Consider the following 20,179-nt stretch of genomic DNA (forward strand, 5'->3'; position numbering starts at 1 on the left):
GGAGTAGTTTTCTAACTGTTCTGTTCCAGCTCCTATCAGGACTGGAAGGACCTATCAGGAGCTCCCTTGAAACTAATTCCGAATTTGTCTCTTATTTCTTCACTAATTACTTTAGAATATTTTTCTCTGGTGGCTTATCCCCAAGCCCCTGGTGAGGGGCTGGCTATGTGGTGATAAATATATACAATGAGGAAGGAAGATATTAATAGCTAGGTATAAAGAAAACATCAGTTGAACTGAACCAAAAAAAAAAAAAAAACACTTGACTAAGAGTAAACTTTGTTTCAACATAATAAAACACTATCAAAGAATATGTGAGCATAAAGAAATAGGTTATTGTCAAGAAAAATAAACTAACAATCATTGTGGTCTGGGAGCAACAAATATGGTCAAGGCTTGAGACTTGCGGTTTCTACAAAGGGCTGACAGCTCGGAAGAAGAGTGTGCTCTTGATTCAGTAGCACACCGTTTGTTGATTCACAGCTATTACCCAAGCTGAATATGTGTTTTGCTCTTATTAGTATCATTGTGTATTTCCTTATAAAACTTTTTATAACTGCAGCCTGCTGGTATTTGCAGAAGCACAGCTTCTAATAGAACAACCTGACTTGAGACAATAAGCTGTCTCATCTATGACAGGATATAACACTGACTTCTAGTATAAATACTGACCCCAATTAATTATTGACATTAAAGTTAAAACCCATGGGCTGGGGAGGTGGCTCAAGCGGTAACACGCTCGCCTGGCATGAGCAGGGCACTGGGTTCGATCCTCAGCACCACAAAATAGTAAAAGATGTTGTGTCCACAAAACTAAAAAAATTCTCTTAAAAAAGTTAAAACTCATTACTCCTACTTGAAGACTGGTGAAGCTGACCCCCTAGATGTTTAAAGCCCAAACCTGGAAACCAAAGTTAGAAGTAAAAGGGCCAAGGAAAAAGCCAACATTTTGGCCTTTGCCCTCTAAGGTCAGCCAGGATCCAGGGAACAGGACCCCTCTAAAGGCCTTCCAATTCCACTGAGCCACCCAAGCTCACTGTCAGCAGGATCATGAGGACCCTAGAGAACAGAATGCCAACCAGAATTCTGCAGATAGAAGGGTCACTGGAGAGGGAAATGCCCCTGATGCTCTTATTAAGGGAAACCACATGTGCTCAGCAAGACCCTGACCCATCCCAGCAGATGTCACAACTAGTAGAGGAAAAGCTAAAGGAGCCAATTGGCTTCTCACAAGTTCCCAAGATTGCTCCCTGACAAATCTCAGCTAACAGTAGATAGGAAAAAGGACAATTTTGACAAACAGCCTTAAACACCTGGCAGGAAAGTATAACCAAAACACAGGCATACATGGACATTTAAAAAAAGACAATGGCTCTTATTTTTACTTCAGATGTACATTTGTTAGTCCTTCAGAAAATAAGCAAAACTAGATTATAACGGGTTTTTTTAAACAGGAGTGCCTGAAAATTTTCACAAAAAGCTCTGTCAAAGTCAATAGTTGCTTAGTGAATCTGGAACTACAAATCTTTCTAACCTCGCGTAGGTGACCTTTTTGGGTGGATTTTTTTATTTTGGCTGGTATGATTACTATAAGCTGCTGCTCAGACTCCTCTGGAGTTCACAATTCATCACTTTCAGCCTTGTGACTTGGTTTCAATCAAGACCTGGAAAGAAGACAAGCTTCCACCAAGCGGGAAAGGAATTTGCCAAATGCTGAGTATTACTGGGGCAGCTATCCAAACAGCTAAAAAGGGAGAACTCATTATGGGTGATCTCCAACTCAAAGTTAAGATCTCTAGGATGGGTGGCAATATCAGAGGGTACAAGAACAAAAATAAAATGAAACCAAGAGGTATAAAGAAAAGCGGAGGGAGGGGGTTGTGAGAAATATAAAAGTCCTGCAGTCCATTTTTAGAATATATTATGTAGCTTTGAGATGCAAGAGTCAATCACACCCATTTTAACTATAGCCCTTCCCTCTACCAGCCCCAATTTTAAAATTAGCCAATCACATAGATTGTAACCCAGAACTCCTTATCAGAACAAGATGCAGTGCTGAGTTAGGATAAAAATAGGTAGAGAGACTGAGCATCAAGAAAAACTAACCTGAGTACCAAGAGGAAATGGATATCATGAAGCTGAATTTCTCAATTTCCACTAATTGGCCTGTAACAGTCCCTTGTAGAAGCATAGAACTGAAGCTTAGAGTACTAGGAACTGAACCCAGAACTTCACACACTGGCAAGCAGTCTACTTCCCAGCTACACCCCAAGCCCAAAACTGATATCTGAGACTTCTCCATGGAAGAGTGTCTGATACATGTGTGGCATCCCAGTCTGGAGATAAGACCTCTGCAACCCAAGCATGAAGGAAGACATATCTGCCTGCAGGAAAGACCTCTTTTGACTTGGCCATGACACCACCTCCCCTGGAAAGTCACATCTCTGAGCAGTTGTGTTCAGTAGTGTAGCTACTCGTGGGGAATGAAAAAGTAAAGAAAGCCAAAGTTGGCAGGTATGTACCGTATGGGAATGGAGTTGAGGCTTGGAAGATCTGGATTCTAGCACAGATTCTGCACCCTCCTGTGTCACAATGCTTTGCTAGCTTAAGCAAGGAAGAAGTTTGTCACTTAAGTTCCAAGTTAGGCTGTGGTGAGGATATGACGACCTGGCACTCCACACCCATCCTCTTTCTAGTGGTCTTTCCACTAAAGGCAAGAAAACTAAACACTAAATTTCTCTGGTTCGCAGCTGTGATTTGGGAGAGATGATGTTTTGGCAAACCAGATGCACACATATGGGATATGGAGAGTGGAAAAGGAGGAGCAGCTGCATTTAAGCAATTATGAGGGTTGCCTGGTTTTCCTGTGCTGTGTCAGCAAAGTCTCCATGACCATCATTGATTTATAAGAATGAGGCGGCTAGCTATGGGCCATTTATTTTGTAGGTGCTGATGGCAGCTAGTGCACCATGATCACCATCTTTTCTGCTTACACCTGTGGTACTACAGTCCTGATTTACAGAAGAGCTAGCAGCTCTCGTACTACAGTGTGACATGAGGAGTCACTTCTGGATGGTTGACATAGTGTGCACCTTGTACTAAATCCCTATTTAAAAAAAAAAAACCCAGGCAGAGTACCAAGTGTGGTTCTTGCCAGATTCTTCAGTAGTATACCCTTCTGCAAAAGTACAGTTTGCTTTGCATGTGTTTGATTCCTCATGGCAACCTGGTATTTCTAACAAAATGTAGGGATTACGAGTACCCAAACTAAGGGGCCAGAGTGGTAGATACTAAAAACCTAGTCCAACTGATAGCATGGTCCAATTTCAGAACACAGGAGGGAAAAAATCTTAACTTCCAGAAAAAGGGGGAAAAAATAAAAATGGGCTTCATTCCAGAATGTTAAAATTTAAGAGTAATACTGGAAGCTAGGGGGAAAAAATACAGCAATACCTCTCAAATGGTAAGGGAAGATCATTTCCATCCTACAATTCTGTTGGCCAAACTATCAATTAAGCATGCAAATAGAATAACACCATTTTCAGGCATCTGTGACTTCAAAAAATATACTCCCATGTGCCTTTCCGTGAGGCATTATAGGAAGTTGTGAGATTCGCCAAAATAGTGAGATAAACCTGAAGACAAAAAAACAAAGATTCAGGAAAGTTTTAACAAAACAGAAAAAATTCTTGGGATGAGGGTAAAGTTTCAAGACAATCGCTATGCAGCAGGCAGAAATCTAAATGGGAGCAGATCAGAAAATTCTGAGATACCAATTTAAGAAGGTGAAACTTCACACCACTAATGTATGTGATGTACTGAAGGGAGACTTACACCCAGCAGAGTGAGTTTAGGGGTAATTCTGTGGTATGTACATTTAAAAGCTTTAGCAACTAGAATATTAACTGTAAGGAGAACATAGGCAGAAAGTAAGAACACATGTCTGAGTGGCCTGCAAAGCCCTGCAGGATTCAGCAATGACCATTACTCTTCTGACCTCCACTTATTACTCTATTCAATCTGCTTCATCCAAACTCACTTCCTTGCTGTTCCTAAAAAATGCAGAGCACACTCCCAACTCGGGGCCTATGCATTTGTTCCTCCCCTGCATGAAACCCTCTTCTCCCAGATATTCAAATAACTACCCTCACTTTTCACAGGTCTTTGGGAAAGTAAATTTCAAGGAGAACAGAGACCTCCCACCTAAAACTGTCACCTAAGCCTACTTTCCACATTTCCAATCTGCATCTCTGATCATTTTCTTGCCATAGCACTTATCAGCTCTCCACATACTGTGTGTTCATCATTCATTATCTGCTATCCTAGCTAGTTTCATAAGGAACACACATCCCAAACACCTGGAATAGTTGACAGCAATAAGACACTAATAATGTTTACTGAAAAATAACATTGAAAAGCTATCATGGAATACCATATAAACTTATCTCACCTGCAAATATCTAAGTATAATACTCATCCCACAAATTGTAATATTAGAGACCAAGCAAAGAATTAGAGTGCATGCATGTGGTAAAGTGAATAAGAAGCTTAGTATCCATCTTCCAAGGGGAAAAAATGCAAAGTTATAAATCAAAAAGTAACAATGGAAGCATTTTATTTAGATGCATGAAAGCAACCAGAAGAATACTGCTAAAAGTGGACACCAATTTAGTTAGTTTTTAGAACCATTTAAAACTGATATATGCACATAATTTCAAATATTAAAGTAAATCTAATAAAAATGGTAAAAAAATTAATCTCAAGATCATGCATATAACAGATCCAAAATTACTATACAGATCATACAAAAATGTCAACATTAACTACCCAACAAAAAAATGAGTCATTTTATAAATCACAATAGAGTGGCCAATAACAAAGTTGTACAACCTCAAACAGCAACCAAAGAAATGCAAATTGAAACCATGGTAAGATTCTTTTATCCTTATCAATATTTAGAAGTCTGACATCATTCCCAACATCAAGATCATTGAGAATGAAATAGAAATTTTCAGACTGGTGATGGGTCTGTACAACGTTATAAGTTCTAAGGAAAATACTTGACTTTACCTTGATAGGTTTAGGATGCACTTTCTCAACAAGTCAGCAATTCCACTCCTAGATACTACATCCTACAGAAACTTACAGAAGGTGCTAAGTGTACAGTGATTTTTTTTTTACCACTATACTTGTGTTTATATCAAAACCTGGAAACATTTTCATCTATGGGAGAATGGATAAATGCTACATACTATTCAGAAAATAAGATATTCTCATAGTTAAAAAATAAGTGAACAAGATAAAATAAAAAGGCAAGTCAAAGAAATACCTACAATGTCTTCTGTGTGATTCCACTTATATAAAGTCAAACAGCAAAACTAGGAATAAGTGATAAAGAAGCAGAGGATGATACACACGAAATTCGGTACAGTGGTTATCTCTGGGAAGACACCAAGGATGGCATCAGGGAAGAGCACAAAGGGCATTTCAGTATGGGGGTAGGGGTATGTATTCTTTTGCAGAATAAAAGTAAAATTATGAAAAGATACCTATGACTGAATGGTACACAAAACTTGAACACATGTTCAGTCGATAAAGAATTAAGTATCCTGAGGGTCAGAAAGTTTAAAGACTAACCAAAAAACAAATTAGTCACAAAATTCAAAACAAGTTAGGTTCACCTGACTCAAAATTTGACACTCTTTCAATTTAGAGAATCAAACAATTACCTTGGCTAACTTATGAAATATGTAAATTTCATTCTCAAAATTAAAGAGGAGAAATCACTGGAAGGAGAAAATGCCAAAAGCTCCTAGTAAACTTCAATGTAGATGGCAAATAATGGAGAAGTGGAGTCCCTGAAGAATGTGTTGCTATTATTGGAAGGAACTATGCAACCTATATTCAGCCAACCTAGCACTAATCTGCAAGGAAAGGAGAAGTAACATCTACTGAGGCCCTTCTGTGTGAAAGCACTTTATATGTAGTACTTTAATAGTTCTCTCAATGCCAAGAATTAGGTATAATACTCATCTTACAAAAAGAAAAGATCCAGAGGGCTAGAGGAAAGAAATTCCTTAACGAATATTCCCAGTGCCCTATCTGGCTTGGAGAAGTTCAGTTCACCAGGGAGATAAGCATAAAATATCAGAAGATGACTACAACAATATTACAGATATTAAGCATAGCTATACACAAAAGTGTGGAATGAAGCAGCCAAAGAAAGAATCAAGATAGACCATTTCTTCTCATTGAATCAAGATTTCCATATTCACCCAATATTCCACTAAATATCAGAGCAAATGGTTCTTACCTATGACCAGGGTGGTAAACAGTGTTTATTCCATGAGGATAATAGGTACTGAAGTTGAAACTGACTTTCTTGGTAGCTCTGATTTGTTCCCACACTAAATTTAAGAAGATAAATAAAAAATAAATACCATTAAACCACAAGGACATCATTAAATGTCAATTTATAAGACTGGGGACTGGAGTTGTAGCTCAGTGGTAGAGCGCTTGCCTAGCACACGTGAGGCAGTGGGTTTGATCCTCAGCACCACAATAAATAAAAGGTAATGGGCCATCTACAACTTAAAGGATTCCAATTAGAACCAGTCAGCATGGGCCCAAGTGACCTAGAGTTTTCCTGACAGTGGGGACTTGAAAGTCTCAAGTCAAAAGTCAAAAGGTACACCTGGACAGGACTGTATGGAAACTTCTCTGGGATCTCCAATAAAACTGGAATGCTGGAGAGGCACACAGTCCCTTTGTTCTGAGAGGATCCACTCTCTCCCTTGAGAATATCTCCTTTTTCCTATTCCTTCAGTAATCTCATGCCTGTTACTCTGAGTGACATGTATGAAATCTTTGCTTTGATCACAATAATGGGGGGTTGAAGCGAGGGTCTTTGTGCTGCCTCACTATAAGGCCTGAGCCCTGTAACATTGGGAAAGATACAAGGGAACTTTCTTGCATGATAGCAATTTTTTGTATCTTGAGAAGGATTTGAATAGCACAAGTATGTACATTTATCATAATTCACCAGAGGTTACAATCAAGATTCGTGCTTTACAATGTATGACATTTTTACCTGAAAAATTATAAGCAAATATGGAATTCTAATTAATGAAATGCATGCTAGAGTATTTGAGTGCTGATGTCTCCAACTTATTTTGAAATACACTGCAAGATTAATAGCTAGAGACAGAGGGACAGATGTTCAAAAAAGTGATATAGCAAGTAAATAAAATCCTAGGTATAGAATCCAATGTGAAATGTGTGTTCACCACACCATTCTTTCAACTATCGTATTTGCAATTTTTCTTAACATGCTAAAAGAAAAAATATATCTGACACTAAACCAGAGAAATAAACATTGTATCAAATATGACTTCCCAAAGTATATTTTTACCTCACAAGGTAACTTCTAAGTTCTCCTCGGTAATTGATGACCAGGAGTTCTGCAGACCACTGTGCACTTGCTTTGTATTCTAAAAATATCAACCCAGCAATGGCATAGCTCAAATCACCTACAAAACTAGATGCCTGTAGAAGACAAATTAAGTTACTAAAATAGTAGTTAAAAGTTAATACATGTTTATCTGGAGGATATCCAAAACACTGGCTTTGACACCCTAATCTAGACCAATTCCCAACCTCAGCAGCCTCTTTGAGATGTTCACACAGGTTAAGTAAATTTCTATTCACAGAGAGAAAGGCGGAAGGGTGAGAAGGTCAGGAGGAAGGAAGGGCCACCACAGACTCTGAACTCTAAATATAAGCTTTCAAGTGTTAATTTCTACTGCTAGCAGTATCCTAGGCTAAAAACAAAACCAACTCCAATTACTTTCCAGGCTATACTGCTAAATACATGAAGGTCTGAGCACCTTGGGAAGCATGCATAATAAAGTTTATTCCCTTAGAGTTGATCAGAATATGTCACTACAAAATACGCCACTTAGGCATAGAATCATTTTGATCAGAAGGCAACTGAGAACCAAGGGATGCAGCAAAGTTCTCTGCCATCTCCTTACTGCCTAAAAAGGCAAAATTTTCTCTTTAGAAAAGTGCTTCTGCACCAGGAAGGGACTGCAAGTCATACCAAAATGAGTCACAGAAACAGACCTCATTAACTAATGGAAGATGAGGGTTATTTAATTTCACATTTCCTAGGCACTTTCCCACAGTTTATAGACCTTTATTAAGATAGTATATAAGCCCCCACATCTACTTCCTTTAGTTTTTTATGAAGGTCCAAGCATGCAAAAGCATTAATAAAATTTGTGTATTATTTCTCCTGTTAATCTGTCTTGTCAGTTCAGTTTGCAGTCTCCCAACTACTAGATTTCAGAGTACAGGGAGTTTTTTCTAACACTAAATGGTATCTTGTAGTCTAGAGCCACTCACTGAACACCTGATACATGCAATTTCTAATTGAGATACTATAAATATAAATATATACATAACATTTCAATAATTTAGTACAGAGGAAAGAAAATATCTCATTAACATTTATGATTACATGTTGAGATGGTATTTTGAATAAAATGGCTCAATAAAACAAAGAAATTTTACCTTTTTATTATAGCTACTATAAGATTTTAAAAATTACATTTGAATATATGTATGTGTACACACACACACACACACACACCTTGTATTATATTCCTAATAGATTAGATTACTAGTTTCTAGACTAAACTCCTTCATGTGGTTCCAGAGGATTTCCATAATAGAGGCCAAAGCACTTTTTCCAAGTTTTTCCATTCATTATTTTTGAATTTAAAAAAAAGTTCTCAGCTCTACCTCTCAGAGTAAGCTGAAAATCTTACAAATATTAATCCTCAGCTCCTACACAGATCAACTAGATACAAACTCCCCAGTAGAGCCTGGGCAATCCTATAGTGCATTTTGGTTTTGTTTTTATTTTCCTTATAAAACTCCCAGTTGATTAGCCAGAGTTAGAACCACTGTTCTACCTACCCTGTACCTTCACTTAGGGATATAAACTAAAAAGCACTATAATCACTAAAAAAAGATTAATAACTGGGCTGCCCTGAGAAAGTCATTTTACTTCCAGACTAGTTTTCTAAACTGTAAAATGGGAATAATATCTTCCCAACATACTCAAAGGGTAATTTTGAATATTAAATAATAGACTTAGTCATTAATATAAAGTAGCCAAGAAATACATGTTTATTTTTCCCCCCAACCATTATTTTTCCCCCATCCACTTCTTTCAATTTTTATCCCTTTTAAAGGTAACAAACTCTAGTTGTTCCAGTCTAGGGTACATTCTGCACCACGACAAAAGAATTATAGCCAGGTGCTGTGATGCATGCCTATAGTCCCAGTGACAGAGGAGGATGAAGCAGAAGGATCAAAAGATCAAGGCCAACCTCAGCAACTTAGCAAGAGGCTATCTTCAAAACAAAAACTAAAAGGAGTACAGCACCCCAAGGTTAAATCTCTTATAGTAAAAATAAAAAAAATAAACTAAGATATCCTGAAATTAGGAGGGTCAGAGAATGGAAGGGTGTTGGAGAGGTAAGGGAAGTTAGTCAATGAACAGATGTAGACAAAAAACAACTCTAGGCTGACACCTTGACTTAAATCCCATCATGGCTGCCCACCAGGCCCTGTTTCTGGACTGTTACTCCAACCAATCCAGAAGCAACTATTACTTCTCCTTGTGGTCTAACCTCTTGTCCCAAGCTTCCCCTCCTTCACTGTTCTCTCTCCTCTAGTGGCAACAGAAGTTCAATGTAAGAATTGTGCTTTCCTTCCCCAAAGAAAATACGGAGCTCCAGGTTCAGCAGACATTTTCAAATTCCTACCTAGCCTTGTTGCTGGAAGTTGTGGGAACTTGTTCCAAGACTTAGTTTTTCCTTCTCTGGGTAGCCTGTGTAATGAGGCTCAAAAAACTCCTTTATTTCATACATCCCTAGATCTCAACAGTCTTGTTTTTAATAATCTCTATTTAGTAGTTACTTACCAGGTGGTTTTCAATCTGTATAGTGCCTTATAAATACAAGGAATACCACAGATAAACTTCTAAGTTTTGGGGTATCTTAAGTTCTTAGTTTTGTTTTGTTTTTTTTTTTTTTTTGGTGGGGGGGCAGGGAGGTACTGGGGATTAACTTAAAGGCACTATCACTGAGCTACATCCCCAGCCATTTTCTTTTTTTCAATCTTTTGAGACACTACTTGCAATCCACCTGCCTCAGCCTCCCAAGTTGCTAAAATTAAACGCATGAACCACCATGCCAAACAAGTTCATAGGTTTTTCTGATTTATATTTACTTGTATTTCCCCTACGGTCACATTCATCCATTCAGTCACTTATACATAGAAAGCAACAGACAACAAATGTCAGAGGTTGAAGGAATATACGTACCGGGGAAATGACAAATAGTTCACTTCCCACGAGATCAAATACCCTCACAGTTCCTGTGCTTTCAGCATAGGCCAGCAGTGTGCAATCATAACTCCATGCTACCCGTCTCCACTGGGGTTTGGGATCTTTTGGAACTAGAATGAAAAGAGGTGCTTTTAACAATGTCATAATGATAGTTAACATTTTAGTCACTGCAACTAAAATATTCAACTATATTACATTATCTTCTAAGGATCTCTAAAATTTCATTCAATAGAAAACAGTTCCCAGAAATCCATTTCAAGTAAAATGTAAATCAAATATTCTGCCCCATTTATTTTAGAAGCAAAGCCTCTGACACCAGAGGCCTGATGAATGCTAAACATACTCTCGTGTCTGGTAAAGGCTCAGAAATATGCCTCAAAAATAAAATAGAGCAAAAGTCTAGAAAATAATTCTAATCCAATGAGTTTGGCCCCTCTAAAAGCAAGATTTGAGAAGCTTAACAGATCCTTTAAATATATCAAATACAGATGCCAAGAAAATACAAAATAAAAGGAATTCCATACAGATACACACATTTAGAAAATTCACTAGAGCAGTTTTTAGTCAATAGTAAGATTTTTATAAGCAACACCTTAAAGTAATTCTAATAATCCAACACTGGGATTTTTTTTCTCTGAATTTTTAAATAGGAAGGATATTGGCAATGAGGGGAAAAAAAGGTTACGAAACTAAAATCTAGGTTTTGTTTGAAGTTTGTGTGTTTCACTGGCTTCTATTTCTCCTCATTAAAATCTCAGAGCTGAAGAGATAGGTAGGATAAACACCCTCTTGTTAGAATTCCAAATAATCAAGCGACTCAAGGTACCACCACGGGTCAAGAGCAGAAAAAACCTGGAACCTCAGCATCCTTCCTGCCCACACAGAGCACTTCTCATTACGGCATGCTGCCTCAGTCAGGGCCTTAGGATTGCTTCTGTGGGAGAGAAAAATAGGCCACCCCAAATCCAACCTCTTCAGCATATTTTGAGCCAGTTACTCGAAGATAGATTTCTACAGACAAAAGAATGGCTCCAAGAAGCTGTCCTTTTAGAGAAAAAAAAATTACGTCTATAAAATTGTGTCTATCTAGCCAGGAAGAGAGGCACAAGCCTCAACACCACCCTCAGTCCCAACTCCAAGCAGCATTCAAAGAAATGCCTCCCACCTGGTAGAGAAGGGGGAATTAAGTCCAGGCCTTAGACTTGAAATCCAGTGCCAAGCAGAGACCCAGACTCTAACCCCCTGGTCAATACCCACAAACTGAGCCACTGGAACTGCATTAGCCAGGCTGCAAGTAAACTGCCTCCGCTACCCTTCCTCCAACCTTGGGCAACAGGAAAAAAAAAAAACTACCAACTAGGAAGCAGGTCATGGAAACTAGCACAGATCTTTAGTCTTGGAGCTCGAGACTCAAAGCCAAGGCAAACCCCAAAGGCCATATACCTAAACCAGAGCTCCCAGGTGTAACCTCCACATCTGTACTGGCATCAGGCAGAGAACTGCCCCAGTGGGACAGACTTCAGTTTTGGCCTGCATCACTGCCAGCCTTACAGTGTGCCTGGCACACCCAATCCCACAGACTCCCAAGTCCCTGAAGCTGTAAAACTCAGGTATAACAGTAGCATCAGCCTTGGTAGCCAAGGGACTGTCTCCACATCCTATCCCCTTCAGACACCACAGCTATCCTCAAGGCCAGTGCTTGCAGAGGAGCTGCTAAACCTGCCCAACACCAGGAGAGATTTGTACCCTAGTAGGATGGAGTCATGTTTCAGCCTGCATCCCTGCCAACCCATAGCATGGGCCTGGATCACCCCTGAGGCCATGCAGATTCTTGTGGCTGAGAGTCAGGCACAAGCCAGCTTAGAGTTAGACTTGGAGCCAAAGAACTACCTTCACTATCACTACTCACCTTGGACAGCATAGTGTAGAGCAAAATGCCATTCATTCACTGACAGTAGAACAAGGCAATCAGCACAGAACTTGGCCTTGAAATGCAGTGCCAGGATGGTGAAACGTAACACAGGAGAGAGATCTTAACAGTCCTCACCAATAGGCCAGTGCCCATGGCCAAAGCTTTTGAATGGCCCCAGTTCTGACACAAGAGAAGATATATAGCCCCAATATATCATAAGCCTAACCTGACCAGGATTACCTGTGGCTAACTGCAGCCAGCTTGAGCAATAAAGACTCTGGTGATAGGCAACGAGAGCAGTGTAGGACTTGGGCTACCCAGTGCTGGGCTGGTCTTGGTGGATTACAGACTCTGTGTGAAACAGCTTGGCAGTTTGGGTAGCCATAGGTGTGGCTTAGGGGCCTGAGACTAGCCTCTCCATAGTGATTCTGCCCAGAGTTGGGAGATTTCCCAGTGGCTGTAGATAAGGTGTCTGGGTCTACTACAGTCCCACAGAGAGGCTTGAAGTGATGGAGTACCCTTGTTAGGTATTCCCCCAGTTCATGCTCAGCAAAACACCAACTGCAGAACTGCAAAGTTATGCCTAGATAGCTTTCTAGTATGAACAGACAGCAAACCAACAGAGTATTCAAACAAAACCCGGAGTTATGGCATCACATTTTCCTTCCCAAAACTGAGTCATGAAGAAAGAGAAAATGTGAATAGACTAATAAGTAATGAGACTGAGTCAGTAATAAAAAGCTTCCCAAAGAAAAGCCCAGTTATAAATGGCTTCACTACCGAGTTCCAAACATTTAAAGACTAATTCTCTTTAAATTATTGCCCCCCCCAAAAAAATGAAGGAAATTTTTCCAAACATTCTACAAGGCCTGCACTGCCCTGATATCAAAACCAGACAAGCACACAAAAGGTTACAAACCAGTATCCTTGCTGAAAAAAATCCAACAAAAATGCTAACAAACCAAATTCAATAGTATATTAAAAACATTAACCATGATTAATTGGAATTCATCCCAGGGATACAAGGATAGTTCCACCCACATAAATCAATACCACCTCAACAGAACAAAGGACAAAAACCATATGATCGCCTCAAAAGAAAGTAAGGGGTGGGGGGAGATCCTAAAATTTGTATGGAAACAGAAAAAGGGTCCAAATAACCAAAGGGATTTTGAGGGGCAAGGGGGAAAAAACAGGAAGTTCAACATCCTTTCATAAAAGCAGTTAACAAATTAGGTATATGGCCTCAATATGATAAAGGTTGTATACAATAAGCCAACATCTAACATTACACTGAGTAGTAAAAGGCTGAAAGTTTTCTAATTAGTGGAATAAGACAAGGATGCCTAGTTATACTACTTTTCAACATAGTACTATGAGTCCTAACCAGAGCAATCAAGGAAAAAAATAGCCAAGGAAGGTGGCACATGCCTCCGATTCCAGTGATTTGAGAGGCTGAGGCAGGAGGATTGCAAGTTCTGTGACAATGATTCATTTTATGCTTTGAATATAGTAGCCCTTGAGCTCCACCATCTTGGCTTATCTTAAAATGGGCATATTTTTTTCCCTCTTCTCCCTATCCCAAATTAACCAGTGAATCACAATCCTCCTACAGAGAACACCGTGAATGCAGACTTGGAATAGCTTCTTTAAAAACCCCCTGTTCTCCCTGATGGCAGAATTGCATCCTCTGGGACAGGAGTCCCCTGTGCTTCTCCTTTGCTTTATTAAAAAAAAAAAAAAAAAAAAAAAAAAAAAAAAAAAAAAAACACACTTTTTTTCTCAAAATCGTGTCCTCCTGACAATGATGTAAAGAAAAGGGAACTCTGCACACTGTTGGTGGGTATGTAAATTAGCACAAAAAATTAAAAGTAGAACTACCATATGATTCAGCAATCCTATTCCTACCTACACATATCCACAGGAAATGAAATCAGTGCATGAAAGAGACATCTGCACTTCCATGTATATTGCAACATTATTCATAACATCCAACAAATGGAAACAATCTAAATGGAAAAAACAAGAATGAATATAATGCATGTGTACATTAAAAACTATTCAGCCATAAAAAAAATCCTGTCATTTGTGACAAAATGGATGGAGATTATGTTAAGTGAAAAACGGCAAGCAAAGACAAGAACTGCATGATCTCACTCAGGTGAAATCTAAAAAAAGTTAACCTCCATTTTACTTTCAAGTTTCGGGAGATCATCAGAAGCTGGGGAGATAAGAGGGAAGGAAGGGATGGGGAGAGGCTGATCAATGGGAACTACAGGGAAAAATAATTTTCAGAAGTTTGTGGCCTTCCCTGTAATTATTTGCTAATATCACAGGTCAGTTTTTATCATTTTTTTTAACTTATAAAATAGCTTCCTAACTGGTCTTCCCATCTTCAGTCTTTCTCTTCCTCCACTACCCAAAGAACATTTTAAAATAAAAATGAACAAATCAAATCCTTCGGCTACTTTAAAATCCCTGATGGATTTTCATTCCCAACAAAACCAAGTCTCAATACCTCGCTATACAAGAAAGTCCCTTACAGAAAGCCCTATCGTATACGTTTATAGTTTCATCCCATACCACGTCCTGTATCACACCCCTAACACCACCCACACATACCACCTCTGCCTTTCATACACACGTATGCCTTAACATGGACTGTTTCTCTCCAGTCTTACTCATCCTTGTAAGCCTAGTTTACCTGTTACCTCCTCCTTCCTTGACACTTTGAAGCTGACTGGTCTCGTCTAGTGCACCAAATATGCCGTACATACATTTTTCATAGTATTGATCACCTCGTACTATGTTGTTTACACAACTATCCTTAAAGAACACCAATTAAGTATGCATTATACAACTGGGGTCTTTTCTCTACCTGAAAGAGAAACTGTGTAGAAGTCAAGACTCCCCTTGCCTTCAGTAATATATTTTGTATATATGGGTGAAGTATGCCAAGTATCAATGAGTTCATTTTTATTATCAATAGGTAAAAAGTATATTAAAAAATCTGAGAGGTCCTTGAACACAGGAGAGTCTAGGTAACTTTATTCAGTCCTACCAAGACACTACATAAACTAAGAATTTTTTTTAAACACAATGAGTGTATGATGAAAAACAGTTCCATGTCTTCAGATAGCTGAAAAGTCAAATGTGGAAGCAGACACAAAATGATGAACTCAAAAAGCTACATTTGCACAGATGCTACATAAAAACCAGCAAGACGACGACTTTGCCTTAAAAAATATTTATGTGCTGAGAAAATGCTGCAAACATTTTTCTATTACTATTGTCTCACCTGAGAACAGATTTTTCACTCTTATTTCATTTTGATGGGATAAAGAGACATATGCAGTACATTCTGTTTCTGTCTAAAACAAGTTCCTTCTAAAAGGGATTTGTTTGTACTATTACTTCTAGTTATAAACAGTAACTCCAGAAAATTCGGCATGTGTTTTGACCCAGATAAAGATGTGTTTTCGTTACAAGATTTCACAGAACCATGTGAAAATAAAGTCTATCGCTGGATTTTTCCAGCTATCTGTGTGGTTTGGGAAAGGAATGAACAGTATACATTTTTACAAGACAAATGTCAGAGTTACCTAAAAAGTATTCAAAAAGGCTGAGAGTACAACAGCAACCTGACAACTGACATTTCAAGGTCAAAATGTTCACACCTGCCCACATTTTCATCCACTGCTGTACCCGAAACCTGCCCAGCTGCCAAACTCTCCCCCACTTCAAGTTTTGTTAATGTTATTTTAATGTTATTTTCTCTGCTTAGAGCATCCTTTCCCTGAACCCTTCACTGGCTTTTTCAAGTCTCACGTCCTTAGGAGAGCTTCTGACGACTATGCCCCACTATTCTCCACCTTTCCAAAGATTTCATTTCCCTCAGCTCGGTTTGCAATAATTAAACATTTGGAATTCAAAATTGAGAAGCTGCATCAACTTCATTCAGAAGTTTTATCACCTGTACCTTGTTCTGGTAGTACACAACAGGCACCCAAAGGTTAAAGGGGTACATTTCAATCCAGTGCCCACTTGTACATACTGCAAATGCAATGGCAAGAACTTTAAAAATAGGGAACAATGGGGTTGAGTCTGTTACCAGAAACAAGTCGAGTATGGCTTTGGGGAGATTATGGGGGCCTCTGTCTCCTTACCTGCAATATGAAGAGTGAGGAACAATTTAATATACATCCTAATTTCTAAGTCAGGAACCAAAGGAGCAAGTGCAAATTCATGGGAATAGGAAGACAGATGCTAAATTATTTGTTTAAAATAGAGTCACTAAAAGATACAAGAAAGAATTTACAATTCTACAATAAGGTCTAAACATGATAAACCCTCAAGTTTATTTTTCTTACAAAGTGGCAAACACTACTAAAAAAAGAATAATTCTCTATGTAAAAGAAATTTAAGAGATTTCAATTGGGCAAAAATATTTGCAACATGGATGATAAAGGGATAACATTCGTGCTATACAGATACTATAAACCAAATACAAAAAAGCCTATTAAATCCAAAAGAATGACCTAACAATTTTCTCTAGAGATACACACACACACACACACACACACACACACACACACACACCCCTAAAACTAAACATGCAAATTGAAAATGAGATATTTTACCCTTGCCTGTGAGCATGGTGAATATTTAAAAGAGGCAATATATAGTGTTGAAAATGGATAAAAGACATGGCCTCAATCATACCTTTTTCATGATTTATTAATAGGTATAACTCTTTGAAAAGGATTATAGCAGTAGCTATCACATTTTAAATTCTATACCCACAGAGTGACTTTTCCAGCATTGTTAGGATGGGAGATGAACAAAAACAGGTAAAATAAAGAGAAGACTGTTATCCTAAATTTCTATAGAGAAGTGGAATAGGAAATGTGATTCACATTTTTATACTCAAATACTGTGTCCACATGAAACAGACTGAAATTCTTTAAGAAGTCTCCACCCCATAATATGTCCCCCACGTAGCAAGTGGGGGAGCAAGGTGTAGAACCAGATATACAATACCATGTCTCATTACACCTGAGTAAATGCCAGCCCATGTATATAAAAGGATTAAAAGCTTTTATGAAGATTGCAAATTTAAAGAATCATTCTTTCCTACTTGTGTACTGTTCGAATTTGTTACAAGTTCTGCTTTTGTTACTAAACAAAAGCAGCAATTAGTCTTGAACCTGATCTCCCACAAGAGTGAATGAGTGTGTATAAGGTAACTTCAGGCAGTGCAAGACTGACATCACTAAGAGGATGAAAAGAGATGACAAAGCCATCTGCTATGCACATACATCTCAATCAGGGTTCCGAAATACACAGAACTGAAATGTAAATAAATACACCATTATACAGAGAATTCTACACTTTCCTCAGGAATTGAGAAAGGAATAGCACCATTACCCAACTCAAACAAATTTATAAAACACTATTACACAATAACTGCCCCATAGCCAAGAACCAGATTTAAAATATAAACAGGGGCTGGGGATGTGGCTCAAGCGGTAGCGTGCTCGCCTGGCATGCGTGCGGCCTGGGTTTGATCCTCAGCACCACATACAAATAAAGACATTGTGTCCGCCGAGAACTAAGACATAATTTTAAAAAAAGAACTAATAATTTTTAAAAATTCTCTTTAAAAAATGATATTTAAACATTCATGAAGACATAAATCAAACCACAATATATTAATAAAAGTTGTGTATGTTCTAACAGAAATTACTTATTAAACAGAAACAGATGCATATATTAGAATAGGCTTAAATGCGAAATATAAAATGCTAAATATAAAAAAATATTTAGTCTAAACTTCCATCTTCCAAGCCAGGCATGGTGGAGCACACCTATAATCCCAGCAACTGGGGAGGCTAAAGCAGGAGGATTGGGAGTTCAAAGCCAGCCTCAGCAACTTAGCAAGACCTTGTCTCAAAACGAAAAGGGCTGGGGATATGGCTCAGTGGTACAGTGCCTCTGGGTTCAATCTCTACTATGAAAAAATAAAAGATCTTCCATCCAGAAAAATAAAAGCTAATTAAATCCAGAATAAAGAAATCAAAGAGAAATAAAATAAAATTTTATTATTTAATATTAATACACTGATAAATCTCCATCCTGTCAGAACACAAAATTATAAATCAGAAACAGTAAATATGCTATAGACAGTAAAAGTATAAGAATATTATAGACAAAAGATAGCCTATTCAACAAATGGTGCTGGCAAAACTGGAAATTCATATGCAGCAAATGAAATTAAACCCCTCACCATAAGCACACATGAAAAGAACTCAAAATGGATCAAAGACTTAAGCACTACAGAGACTATGCCCAACAGAAGAAAAAGTAGGGCAAAATCTTCATAACGGCCTAAGATCTGACTTCCTTAACAGCACCCCTAAAGTGTAAGAAAAAAAAAAAGAATCAGTAAGTGGAATAGATTGAAACAAACTTCTCAGCAAAGGAAACAACCATGTGAAGAGAGCCTTAGCCTCAGTATAGATTGGGAGAAAATCTTTACAACATACCTCAGATAAAGCATTAATATCTAGGATACATAAAGAACTCAAAAAACACCAACAAAACAAAACTCAATAGTCTAAAATGTACATTTATTAAATAAATGTACAGACTTCACAGAAGAAATACAAGTAATGAGAAAATGTTCAACATCTCTAGCAATTAGAGAAATGCAAATTAAAACTACATTGAGATTTCCTCTCACTCCAGTCAGAATGGCAATCATTAAGAATCCTGCCAACAATAAATGTTGGCAAGGATGTGGGGAAAAAGGTGCACTCATACATCGCTGGTGGGACTGCAAATTGGTGCAACCAATTTGGAAAGCAGTATGGAGATTCCCCAGAAAACTTTGAATGGAACCACCATTTGAACCAGCTATCCCACTCCTCGTTTTATACCCAAAGGATTCAAGAATCAGCATACTATAGTGATACAGCCACATCAATGTTTACAGCAGCTCAATTCACAATAGCTAAAATATGGAACCAGTCTAGATGTCCTTCAATAGACGAGTGGATAAGGAAACTGGTATGTATACACAATGAAATATTACTCAGCATTAAAAGAATAAAATTATGGTATTTGCAGGAAAATGGATGGAGTTGGAGAATATCATGCTAATCAAAATAAGCCAATCCCCGAAATCCCAAAGCCAAATGTTTTCTCTAATATGTGGATGCTAATTCACAATAGGGGAAGGGAGGACTAACGAAGAATGATTACCTTAGATTAGGTGGAGGAGAGGGGAGGGTTTATGAAAAATACATTACACACATATACACACATATATATACATATAACTATGTACATGTTGTAGAATCACACTGGCTGATCAGAAAAATGATAAATTATACCCCATCTATGTATATCCAACATACATAAATGCATTCTACTGTCATGTATAGCTAATTAAAACAAATTCCATGAAAAACTAAAGATCTGAAAAGTTTAATATATCCAATTTTACGAATTTGAAACCTAATTAGAAAACCCAAGTTTCTCTGGTGAATTCCATCAAACATTTGAGGAAGAAGTAATTCCAATTCTACACAAATGCTGTCAGAAAATACAACAGGAATACTTGCCAACCAATATTTTGGGACCAGCACTATTACAACATCAAACCAGAAAAGCACATTACAAGCAAACAATCTACATACCAATATCCTTCAAATAGAGATGCAATAATCTGCTACTTATGCTTTTCACAATTATCTGCCTAAAGGCCTGATGATGGCTTCACCATGCCTGTGAAACCAAGTACAACACTGAGTTGCTTACTACTTGAGATCAAGTTCATAGGCATC

The 20,179-nt window shown here is 38.1% G+C and overlaps 1 protein-coding gene across 1 annotated transcript in view; it reads right to left on the bottom strand.

The window, feature by feature from the left end:
• The window catches only part of LOC308640438 (NBAS subunit of NRZ tethering complex-like), a gene marked incomplete at its 3' end in the record, with an annotated part of 118,862 nt that overhangs the window by 81,839 nt on the left and 16,844 nt on the right, over positions 1-20,179 (bottom strand). The window contains 4 exon segments of the mRNA XM_081312357.1: positions 6,314-6,373; positions 6,375-6,407; positions 7,412-7,545; positions 10,397-10,530. Of these exon segments, the coding sequence (XP_081168483.1) occupies positions 6,314-6,373; positions 6,375-6,407; positions 7,412-7,545; positions 10,397-10,530 (361 nt within the window).

Source organism: Spermophilus citellus (genome assembly GCF_964194105.1).
Source record: "Spermophilus citellus genome assembly, contig: SCAFFOLD_58, whole genome shotgun sequence".
Taxonomy (NCBI): Eukaryota; Metazoa; Chordata; class Mammalia; order Rodentia; family Sciuridae; genus Spermophilus; species Spermophilus citellus.